This window comes from Carassius gibelio, chromosome B16 (assembly GCF_023724105.1).
Source record: "Carassius gibelio isolate Cgi1373 ecotype wild population from Czech Republic chromosome B16, carGib1.2-hapl.c, whole genome shotgun sequence".
Taxonomy (NCBI): domain Eukaryota; kingdom Metazoa; phylum Chordata; class Actinopteri; order Cypriniformes; family Cyprinidae; genus Carassius; species Carassius gibelio.
In genome coordinates, this window is record NC_068411.1 from 23,845,288 (window position 1) to 23,858,142 (window position 12,855).

The 12,855-nt window shown below is 35.1% G+C and overlaps 1 protein-coding gene across 1 annotated transcript; it reads right to left on the bottom strand.

The window, feature by feature from the left end:
* Nucleotides 1-758: 758 nt before the first annotated feature.
* selenbp1 (selenium binding protein 1) lies at nt 759-12,106 on the bottom strand. Its single transcript, XM_052578666.1, has 12 exons — nt 11,864-12,106; nt 7,107-7,163; nt 6,345-6,457; nt 6,032-6,217; nt 5,178-5,298; nt 4,918-5,100; nt 4,663-4,844; nt 4,490-4,568; nt 3,943-4,064; nt 3,755-3,847; nt 3,422-3,540; nt 759-3,276 (listed from the first exon to the last, which is right to left on the bottom strand). The coding sequence occupies exons 1-12, from the start codon at nt 11,865-11,867 to the stop codon at nt 3,114-3,116; spliced, it is 1,422 nt and encodes a 473-aa protein (XP_052434626.1). The 5' UTR covers nt 11,868-12,106; the 3' UTR covers nt 759-3,113.
* Nucleotides 12,107-12,855: the final 749 nt, after the last annotated feature.

Sequence of the window (12,855 nt, forward strand, 5' to 3'; positions counted from 1 at the left end):
AAAGGGTTAAAAAATATTAGCTGTTGTAAACTCAAATAAACTGAACCTAGTCGTTTGCCTCTCAATTATATAAGAATAATAATATGAAATATTAGTGCAATAACAATTGTTAATCTTTATATTACACTTTATACAATTATTATTATTTTATAAAATGTATAGGTGTGTGTATAATCTGGTTGAATCAATAGATGACGAATTTAATTTGATATTTGATGCATATTACAGCTTTTACTAATTTTTTAAACATATTCCTCCTATTTATAGTTGTATTGTAGTTATTTATAATTACAGAATGTTTTTTTTTTTGGGGGGGGGGGGCGTACATTTTAAGTACATTTAAGTAATATTTGTCCCTGTCTTCAGTCTCTGAGAAATAACTTTTTATGCTTGTGCACTACGGTGGCAATAAACAAAGCTAACCTAAGTAGTGCTGTAATTCCATGTGTTTGTTGTAAAACAAAATTGCATTTCTTGATAAGAAAAGCATGCCTTAAAAATGACACATACAAATATTTACTCCTGTTATTCCACTTACATGACCATTTTGTTCTTTGAGGGTTTCTTAAGCACTGAAACTCAAAATACATTGATTTCTTTGTTTTAGAATGTATTCTTAATGAAGTGTTTTAAAATGTGTGCATTTATAGCGATGATTGAGTGCTCTCACTCTGTGCACTTGCACCACGTGTTTAAAATCTACTTTGCAATTCTTATGGTTTGGAAAGCCTTCACCAACAAATGAGAAAGCCTTTGAATTCACTGGGATGCAAAATATTTATTTCCAAAAATGTTTAAAGCATATAAAGACAATGAAAATCAGTTTTTGTTTAAGATGTGATTTATTGTTCACATTGTTCACTCTTGTAATTGCTAATTGACACATAATATGATTAAAGGGGTCATATGATGCAATTAAAACATTTCTTTGCTCTTTGGAGTGTTACAAGCTGTTCATGCATAGATAAGATCCCTAAAGTTGCAAAGACTAAAGTCTCAAACCGAAAGAGATAAAAGTTAAGACAACCTGCTAAAATGCCTTGTTTAAACACTCCCCCACATGTCTATGTCACTGTGTGGGAAGATTTGCATGACACCACCCAAATGTTCACCCAAAGAAAGAAGGCAAAACTTTTATTCTCGCTGTTGCCTCCGCCTCCATGTCGTGGAGACACTGTGTGTATTGTTGTGAAAGCGATACCAGCACTGTAAATTGCTGGATTGGCTTTCACCATGGCCGAAGCAGAGTCAAGCCCAGGGTTGTCACTTGTGGTTGCCGCAAACCCACCAACCGCACCGTTCTCAAGCCAGCCCTCTGTGACACTGTGACTACTTTGTTTGGTCTTCCAAAAGAGGACACCACTAGAAATCAGTGGTTAAGTTGTATTTACAACACTGTTCCGGAACAATTCAATCCAAATATTCAGATGTGTGAAGCACATTTTACGAAGGAATGTACAGTTTCGTCCTACGCTGGAAGTATTCGACCAATCACAACACAATGGATAGCTGATTAATCAGTGTACACCTCGCTTTTCGGAATGATGAGCTTTGTAAAAATCTATGTGTTTCAGAAAGATGTTGATGTACATGATGTGGAAAATAATGTGGTTTTTTTTACCTACTGCATAAGCACATTGCCAAATACACAAAATAATGTTCTTTTTAGCAATGACACCCTATTCTATAGACTCGGAATGAGCAAGGAGAGTTCCATTGTTTAATTAAGATAATATTTTTCTGAAACAGTTTAACTCTGAGATCTTGTCATATTTTATTTCCATTTTTTTAAACTATAGTGAATAAACTGTATTAATGATTGAAATGTTCAAGTTGTCTGAATAAATTTTGGTTCAACTGCACGCGCACACACAGTATTCCTGTAGCTCAATTGGTAGAGCATTTGCTTTATCAAGCCCAAGGTTGGGGGTTTGATTCCCCGGGAACACATGATAGGTAAAAATTGATAGCCTGAATGCACTGTAAGTCGCATTGGATAAAAGCATCTGATAAATGCATAAATGTAATTTTTTATTTGTACATTTTTTATATATATATATATATATATATATATATATATATATATATATATAAGTGCTGTGCTTTGAGTGCTGTAGGATTTTACCTTAAAACAGGTCATTTTATAAGTTCCTGTGATGTGCAAAATTCATTTTAAAATGAGTCTGAAAATATAAATATAAAAATATAAAATAACGAACAAAATTAAGTATGTTCTTGACCATCTTGTAAAGATGTATTTTATAAAATAGGATGCTGCACTACGGCTAAAATTACAACATTTAATGTGTTGTGTATTGTGCTTTGTAAAGATAAAACCATGTCTGCATTTGTGATTGGAGAAACGACAAACAACAAGCTCTACTCTAAACTGCTCAAAACTCACGTTTGAATTGTCAGTGGCAAATTCTTTAAATATGAAAACTTACTTACAGGCTGTGAGTCAGAAGCGCCAGACTGTCCTTGCAAAGTTGGAACTGCCCCACTTCATAGAAACAGACACCAGCATTGTAGGCTACTCTCACAGGAAACAGTCCTCATCCTCCATTAAAATGAACTGCACAAATCTGAATATTTGGGTTGAACTGTTCCGGAACGGTGTTGTAAATACAACTAAACTAATTTCTAGTTGTGTCCTCTTTCGGAAGGCCAAAGTAGTTGTGCTTTCACAATGAAACACACAGCGTCTCCACGACATGGCAGCAGCAACAATACTACAGCGAGAGATTTACGCCTTCTTTCTTTGCGCGAACATTTGGGCGGCATTATGCAAATCTTCCCACACAGTGACGTAGTCGTGGGGGGCGTGTATGAATGAGCTGTTTTAGGGGGTGTGTGGTTGACTCTTAACTTTTATAAAGAACATCTCTATGGATTTGAGACTTAAGTCTTTACAACTTTACAGATCTTCATTTTGCACCAACAGCTTGTGACACTCCAAAGAGAAAGGAAAACTTGAAATCGCAATCAGATTATCCCTTGAAGGATTTGGTCCATACATATATTAAACGTGATCATGATACTGGTGATATCTCCACTGAGAAAATGGGAATAATAAATTCTCTTCCTTGGAACATAATGGCTTGGCCCCAATTTCATAACCAGATGTCAGAAGTGCAGTCTCCACCAGGATATCTGAGCTCATGGGCAAGTGCAGGACCATCTGGTTCTGCTCCGAAATCCACAAGGAAATTCTCATTGAGCTTCAGGCCGCCTTTATCTGTGTCCACGTCAATCTGCATCATGACCGACCCCTCCCTCAAGAGAAATAAGACACATGTTGCAGCATAATAAACAAACCAGAGGTTACTTCTGAAACCATTCTGAAAAAGCCTTATTTCTTAATCTTTGATTTACATACAATACTCAAGTAAAATTAAAAATAAAAATCCTTTTGTCTCACTTGACGAGGTCAGGGTAGAACTGCTTGTCCCAGGCACTGTATAAAGAGGTGGTGACGTACAGACGTTTTCCATCCAAGCTCAGCTGGAGCATCTGAGGGCCTCCCTGCACACGCTTGCCCTGATGAGGAAAGGAACGTTTTAACCTCCAACAAATGATGTGCTCTAATTGCTCTGTTTACGTCTGCATGACCTAGTGATTTGGAGTTCAATAAGCTGGGTCATCTGTCAATTAGTTACCAACAGCTTTAGGCTGTTTGCCTTCACATAATGGCTTACTCAAATGTGTTCACAGAGTTCACAGGAAGCATAATTGGGAATAACAAAAAAGGTACCTTTATTATCCGTGGGGCAGGCTGGTTATCCAGTTCTTTGTCCTCCAATACTTTCACTGGTCCATCTTTTAAGATACTGCCTGCAACGAAGACCTAAAAAATCCATTTCATTAAATTACTATTTGACACTTTTGATTTTAGATATGTAGACAAAGGTGTCTTGATCCTTCTAATCCAAGATGTCGTACCTGACCAACCATACGTGGATTCCTCCTGTCCGTGATGTCATACTGTCGAATGTCTCCATGCAGCCAGTTACTGAAGTACAGGAAGCGGTCGTCCAGTGAGATCAAGATGTCCGTTATGAGACCTATGGCAAAAAAAACATGAGTAAATCAGTGTCTAATATTCTTTTCCTCCATTGTCAAACTGGAGTACAGGAAATAATTTAAGGGGGGGGGGGGTATGCATTACATCACACAAAAAATATTTAGAAATATACATACCCTATATACATACCCATATATATATATATATATATATATATATATATATATATATATATATACATACACAGCAACTTTTATGTTTTAGAAAGGGTCCTTTGCCAAGGGAATCATTGTATTTAGGAGGTTACTGATGTCAAAATTCTTCTGTGCTACAGTACAACTATACTATAGTACTTTTTTTGTTTGGAAATTATATTGTACATATACTAATTATTGTTTGTTCATCCCCTGAGTGAAAAAAAAGTAAAAAAAGTAAAAATACTGTTACATTTTTAAAAGTATTCACCTGGCATTTCAAGAAGAGCCCAATCTTTCACTTTTTTGCTTGGAATATGGATGACTTTCTCTGCTGCCCAGTCCCCTTTCTGTTAAATGACAACTGGTCTTTAAACCTTTTTTTTGAAGCCTTTAGAAAATGTTTAGAGAAGATTTTAATGAAAACACTTTTTATGTACTTGCCCGAGTCTTGTAGAAGCGGAAGATGGTGCTCTGAAGCGCGCAGCCCACGAACCCTTCTGCCGCATCAGGGTCATGCAGGAAGCGGATCTCCAGAGGAATAGCACCCTCTTCCCCCAGATCCAGAGTCTGAATCCGTTTGTGTGTGGTCCAGTCCCACACATGAAGGCGCTGCCCATAATGACCTACAAACAGATCTGATCTTTACTGCCAGTCAGCTACAGCGACTCTTGAACTTCCTCTTGAATACACACATACCAGCTTTGACATCTGCAGGGTTGAAGCCGTTTCCCAATGCCTTGGGTGCTCCCCATTCAGTGCTGATCATGACGTTATGGCGAGGCTGGTACCAGAAGTCATAACCAAAGGGTGCTGCTTCACCTGGCTGCTCCCAGTTGCCAATCACTTCAAAAGTCTTGCCATCCAACAACACAAAACCACCTTAAAAATGACCATAAATAAAAAGGTAAGCCTAAAATGTGTATTGAAAATAAATAGAGGTGAACACAGCATCTTACCCTTGCCATTGCCAGACGGATCGCCCATGGTACTGATCATGATTTGGCCACTGCCTAAGCAGTGAGAAGTGTGGGGGTTGGCAAGGCCGCATTTCCAGAACAGATCTATGGGCTCGACTATCTGGAGGAGGAGAGATGGAAAGAATTCATGGTCTTGGCAAGAACAAAACTTCTTAATGTCAACAGTCATGTATTAAGGGACAGTCACACTTAATGTAAGCATTATGTTGTAGATGTTAAACAAAATCAATGAATATGGGTGATACTTGATTAATAACTGATCTCATGCTTCTGGGCTTTTAAAGTTTTTTTTTACAGAAATTGAAACAAATACTGGGGGTAAACTATGGAGCCCCACACATGATCAAAATAAATTTATCATGGCTACGGATTAAGAATGTGTTCACTTATTCGAGGGTATGAATTAATACTTACTACATGGCCACGATTTACAAAATTAGGGAATGTATTAGTATAACCTGGCCATGATTTACTAAAAACAAGGGAATTCATTCTTAATTCACTGCCAAAATATATAGGACATGTATTTTAACCAAAAATGTTGCTTTAGATTTGTATTATAGATGAAGAAGATATGAAAACATCACAATATTTGATGTGGTTCATCTTTGAGACTGTGACCTCCATTGGTCAAAAGTCTTTTCAAGTCTTTTCATTTGCTTGGCTGAGTTGACCAAACATGAAGTATCAAGTTCTATAACATGCAGCTAAAAAAAAAACTCTATATAATAGATCAACGTTTTATTACTAACCCAGATGTTCATCCACAAAGTTAACACCATCACAATAAGGGTATTCCTTTACAGACAGCTCTTGTGTTTACTTAAATGAACCTTATGAAGCCGTGGGGCCCGTGGATCCGTCCCTACATCAACGACGTAGATACGAGAGGAGATCATGGAAGGCAGAATGAGAAGATTGCGTCTTTTGGAGGGATCATCATAACAACTGCTACAGGCATTCCAACCAGAATGGTGTAGCTCATCCTTTAGATTGGGCATGGGCAGCCTGTGAATCACCTAGACCATTGCATTACAAAAGAAATGCATCTCAATAGGTGTTATACTAGAAATATTAAAAGGAAACATGTTGATGACACATTTGAATCCAGAATAGTTTATATTTATAAATCACATTTGCTTTTACCTTGCAAAAATTGGGAGATTGTGGATTGACATCAACAGTCGCAAGATAGTCAGGTTTCTGAATGTCTGTGTTGCGGTAAATGCATGGTAGGTAGACAATCTCTTCTCGAGGCCCTGTAGGAAGAATTTATGTTAAAGTTTAGAGTCTAAATGCAGAGTGATATTTGTGTCTTATAATTTTTTCAATAAATTCCATAAAGGGTGTACCATGTGTGTCCTAGTGACAGTAATGCACTAAAAATAAAAAAAATCTGCTGTTAAGTGTTTTGCATGATTAAATACACAATTTAGAATAAACATATTTATCCAGTTTATTTAAAAAATACAATTAAAACAAGTTGTTGTTTATTCAATTGTATAATTTTAAAAATAAATTGTTATTATTATTTTTTTTTTTTTTGAAGTAAGCCAATTCAAAAGAGACATGAGATGCATCTAAATCAGATCCCTATATTGTGAATAAGTGTATCATGCACACAAGCTTAGGCACTGGTTCACAATGCATTGGGACCTCGACTTTTCAAGAACAATGACAATTTACAAGTGTGGAGGACCTCTAGTGGTGTGCAGGAGGAGCTGCAGGAATAGAAATTTTGCATTGATAATATAGTTTAGAAACTTTCAGCGAGTCTCCAAAGCAAAGGTCACTGTTACCTTGTAGTACCTTGCAAGTTGCAACTATATATTACCAACTCATATGTTAATATAAACTACCACTTTATTATTCAAACAATATATGGTCTTATTTTTTAAAGCAACTCACCTTTCATGGCGTGTAAAGGGGTTTTATATCCTGGTCCACATCTTGAACAGGTTGAAGCTGCAAGCAGAGAAAGAGCATATGTCACATCTCAAATATTAATATGTGAGTTACACTCAGTTGAGCAATTATTAAAGCATTAATGATTGCTTATTATTTAAGTGTGGAGGGTTTGATGATCTCTTGACCTGCACAGTGCACCATCATATAAGTGTGAGTCCTAAACTCATGTGTTCATTCTTAAAAGACATGAATGATGGATCGACAAGTGAACTACTGGACACTACTATATTACACTTTTTACTGCCCTGTAAATGTTTGAAAACAATACACTTACAAGTACACAAACCAACTACAACAGATGGTCAATATCACAGTCTAGGAGGGACAACTGTGTCTTGCCAAGGATTGTTCAACATCCCCTGATAGCTAGACAAGTTTTTTTGGGTTATGTGCAGGTCAACCCACACACTGATCAACCCAAGCTTTCTGCAGGATTTTTAAGCTCAGATTTTTAAGACCTGCACAAATAAAATTAATACCATATCAGCGTACCATTTTCTAGCAGTGTGCGTCATCTTTTGAGTCAAATTCTCGCATTTGGTTTTTTATCAAGCAAATTAAATCAGTATCAACAAAATGTATCTTTGCAATGAAGTGGAAACACAGAGGCTGGTATTACAAGTGTCATTTAAATGCACTTACACACTGTTTACTGTAACTCTAAGGGAAATTAAATACTTTAACCTGCAATTACAAATGCATGAATAATGTTTTGATATTTTAAACATTGAAAACTGATGTTTGAAATTATATATTTTTTTTAATGAAAAGGTACCTTAAATGTGAAATTAAAAATGGCAGTAGGTGGCATGTTAAGTTATTTGGTGCAAAACAACTGAGCGTCTGTGACGGATGAATTTGTAGTTGTTGAGAATAGCCACACATGTGTACCAGTAAATTTGAAGTCATAGACAAAAGTTGCAAACTGGTAGATTTTTTTTCCTCTTCCACAAACACAATAGTTACAGCTTCTCGAATCCTCCACTGCAGGTGCACAAATCCTATTCTACGAATCACAAATCAAGAAACACTTAGGCTCACATGTTTTGCTACTATTGCTGCAGTGAATATGGTGCAAAACACATTCACACACCTGCATAAAAAAAAAAGTTAAGTCACGGACGAATGATACATCCGCAAATCAGTATTTGAGTATTTGAAATAAGATTTCCAGTAGGGGTAGATTTGCGCACTTGTAGAATGTTTTCTTATATATATATATATATATATATATATATATATATATATATATATATATATATAAAATATATATATATATATATATATATATATATATATATATATATATATATATATATATATATATATATATATATATATATATATATATATATATATATATGTTTTTTTTTCTTGGATGCCTTTTCTAGCACAAACACAAGTGCATAACAACAATGGCGTGAATCTGCTGCTATGAGTATCAAAGCTGTTTTTCACTTGTAAATGTTAAGTTTCGCGCGCTTTCCCCTTCGCACCACATATCTGTGTGACAATTAGTGCTAATGGCTAAAGTGATCTGTGTGCATCTGCAGAGGAAACGGTGGGTACTGTTCAGAGATCATAGAGTTTTAGCCAATCAGAAGAGCTACACTATCCGATTTTTGTTATGTTGAAGTTAGTGAATCTTATCGTTGTAGGGGGTATTTGAGAGCCTGACGGTGATTATTACATCAATCAGAGAATATTATAATTATTCGCTGACTCTTTATCGCAAGATATGTCAGAAATACGTTGATAGCAGTGAGCTAACGTTTAAATAGTAAAGTTAATAAACACCGTTGTTATGTACTTCTTCTATATTTTATTTTCAGGTTGTGGTCATCTGTTCTGTAACGGAGGTGTATTGGAGTGTTTTCTACCCATCATAGCGGTGCTAACAACAGGTGAGTAATCTGCCATCAACTACTACATTAGCTGAGTTAACAACCGGCTCCTGCTCTTCACTAACCCACAGAACGAGACTAGCAATATTTTAATCTAGAAAGATTGGTTAACAAATATTTTAAATGTACTTTATTTTATTATAAACTGTTCTGTTGTTGTATGGTAGTTTTTCCTGCTTACCATATACCATATATTGTAAGGAATGGAGCTTTAATGATATGTGATGGATTATAAATAAATTGCACTTTCCTTGTAGGTGTATTCAGATAGTATATAGTGCATTTAATATTTCCAAAGTGCATACAAGCACATCTGGGTTGAATGTTTGGTAACACTTTCTATGGAGCCCTTATTTATAATACATTATACGGGTATTCTCAAGGAATTATAATGAATGCACAATGCATTATGAAAAACGTATAATATGTTGTATCATCATATGAATATTCATAAGAACAGTTTTAATATGTTATAATATTGATTTATTTGTGGTTATAGCTTTTAAGAGTATGATTATTTAAAACACAATGAAAATGTTGCATCCACTTAAGTAACAATGGATTATTTTTATCATAGTTATAATCTATAATAAGTCATAAATCTTGCTATGTTACTTATGCTACTTTACAGAAAAACAAAGACCACTTATAAATAATAATAATATATTTTTTTTCTCAAACAGCCATAAGATCTGACCATCAAAATAAAATGTAACTCAATATATAAATGTAGTAGATTTACAATGATATTCATTGTGTGTTATAAATAATCATACTCTTAAAAGTTATATCAGTTTTATCAGGGTTGGAGCTAAACTCATTTAATATTTAAATTATAAACAAATGTACAGTATAATGGTGAGTGATGTCCGAAAAAGAAGGTTTCCGCTATCTGCTTCGGAAGATGCTCTATCAGCTCACAAAAGTTTCTTATTCCTCCCCGCTGATAGACGCCCACTAGATCTCTAAACTCTAAACAGTGCCCACCATTTCCTCTACAGATGCACAGATCACTTTTGCACCATTGGTCAGAGTGAGCGAAACTTATTATTTTGCAAGTGAAAAACAATGTTTTGCAACTCGTAGCAGCAGATTCAAGCCGTTGTCGTTACGCAGTTGTTGTTTATGCTAGAAAAATCATCGAAGCAAAAATATACTGTACATATGTGTAAGAAAACATTCTACAAGTGTGCAAATCTCATTGCAAGAATTCACATACTGATTGCGGATGTACAAATTTTTTCCGTGACGAATGTGTTTTGCACCATATTCACTGCAGCAATAGTAGCAAAACGAGAGCCTAAGTGTTTCTTGATTTGTGATTCGTAGAATAGGATTTGTGCACCTGCGGTGGAGGATTCGAGAAGCTGTAACTATTGTGTTTGTGGAAGAGGAAAAAAAAAAAACTACCAGTTTGCAACTCTTGTCTGTGACTTCAAATTTACTGGTACACATGTGTGGCTATTCTCTACAACTACAAATTCCTCTGCCACAGACGCTCAGTTGTTTTGCACCAAAAATACCTTCATAGTGGCAGCAAGTCACTGTTAAGTGAGTCATTTAAAGTGTTGATTCATTCAGGAATGAAACACTATCACATTGCTCAGAGACGCATAACAGTGCTGTGGCTGTTTGGAATGATTTTTGTTGGAGAAATAGAGCAAAAACAGGAAATGTGGTGTCTAAAACATAAGTATCTTTTTATTAACTACTTATTTATTGAACTGTTGTATAAAATTAATATCACATTTATAATCATGCTTACTTTTGGTGATAAAACGGCACTTCTCTTGTGATATTAACTATATGAATTTATATCAGTATATACATTTTCTGCCCTATATTTTGAATTATATGATCATTCATTTTAAAAGACAGATTCATGCAGTGAAAGAACGCACTCTAAATGCTACTAGACTTCACCACATACTATATGTGTTTTGTTTGCTTTTCTTGATATACTCGATAATATCAAATCGCACATCGTTAAAATAACGGTTATGATATTACCGCACACCCCTATAATGTTTAGATTTTTATAATGCATTGTCTTTTTATCGATCCACCAGTTCACATTTAAAGCTCTGCATGTTTGCAGGATAAAAACATTGGTCGATTTTTGCATTGGTCTGAAATCTGAACAAAACAACAGTTGTATTAAAATTACACATTCATTCTCTTCCGGCAGGTGGAGCGTTTGGTAGAAATATAGAAATATGTAATGGCAGAGTGCAAAGCAGCGCAGCATCGGACTTTGACCTGCAGCGCTCGTCTTTATATCATGAAATCATAGCCTTTTGAAGTTTAATCATTAATCATCATGAAGCCACATCGCAACACACACACACACACAAAGAAACAACAATTTTAAAGGGCTGTGTTTGTAGAAACCCATAACATATAAGTTAATCTTTTTATTACATATGTTATTCACATAATTATTTCTCTATTGCACTGTATTAATATTTGCAAAAAATTTAGCAAATAATTACAATAACAGCGTGTTTGTTTTCAACCACCGATACAAATTTGTAACTACATTAAGGATTTAAATAGCCTCCGTTAACACGTTAAAAACTAAATGTAATGCATTCCGAAGATATTGCACGAATTCAAACGTAATAATTTTTACAGGTAGTCTTACAAATAACACGATTATGCCTAAAGGTAAAGCATTTGTAGCGAAGCAATTCTTTATTCCAGACTGAAGCAGCTGTGTACTTCAGACGGAAATATCTAATACTTAAAATAAAGTCTGCCATAATGCCACAAAGTGCACTAGAAGACACTCACCCATGCTGCTGCTTTTGCTTCCAAACGCGGGAAAAACTTAATGACCAAACAAAGCGCCGCGGACGTGCAAAAAGAGTTTATGTATCTATTGAATTAACTCTTTCAGTGATAATACCACAGGGAATTGAGAGATGATACTTAAAACCAAACCCAGGTATTCGACTGCAGAATAAATAGATCAATGTTGTTTGTCACCTAGGTCTCAGGAAATCAGCCCACAAACAGGAAACGCGGCCCCTTTCTGGGTTATTTTTGCCTACTGCATAACTTTAGCTCATTCACAGGTTAATAACCTTGGTTAGCTCTGCAGCTGCTATACACTTTTTTTCTTTTCCGTAGCAGAAAACAAATCGCCAAACTGCAATGTTAAAAATCGGATATTTCCATATTTATAGTAAATCTACAGCTTTTCAGTAATATTCGCAATTCGAAACTGAATTCTATCAATTTCTGGATTTGAATTAAGTTATCAAGGGTGAATAACTAATTCCAATATCAAACATTTTTACAGCATGTTCAGGTTTAAAACATTTTAATGAAAAGCAAGCCTATAAACGTATACAGAATGTGGGATTTATTTTCTGAATCTCTAAATTCTGAATGTTTTAAGTCCCACTAGCACCTACACAACTTCAGGTTTACATTTTAATTAACTTTCATTTTAGGTATCACGGTGGATAAATATTAAATTTCCAAAAATGGTTTAACTTAAAAATGAACAATCAAATCTTCAGTTAAGTTATCTGAAAACAATTTGGTGGTGCTACATCCCAGAAAAAAGTTACAAAGTTTAGAGAAATGTATCTAATCTGTTAAGTATTCTTTGTGTGAGGGCAAAAAGTCAAATATAGTCAGAATCAGTCGAAATTATTTTTTAGAATTATTTATGCTTTGTTACAAATCAATATCCTGCTCTGTGCTGTCACTGTCCTGTATGAATCACTTTTACGTAACATTCAGGTAATGCGCATTCTCTTCAAAATAGAGCACAA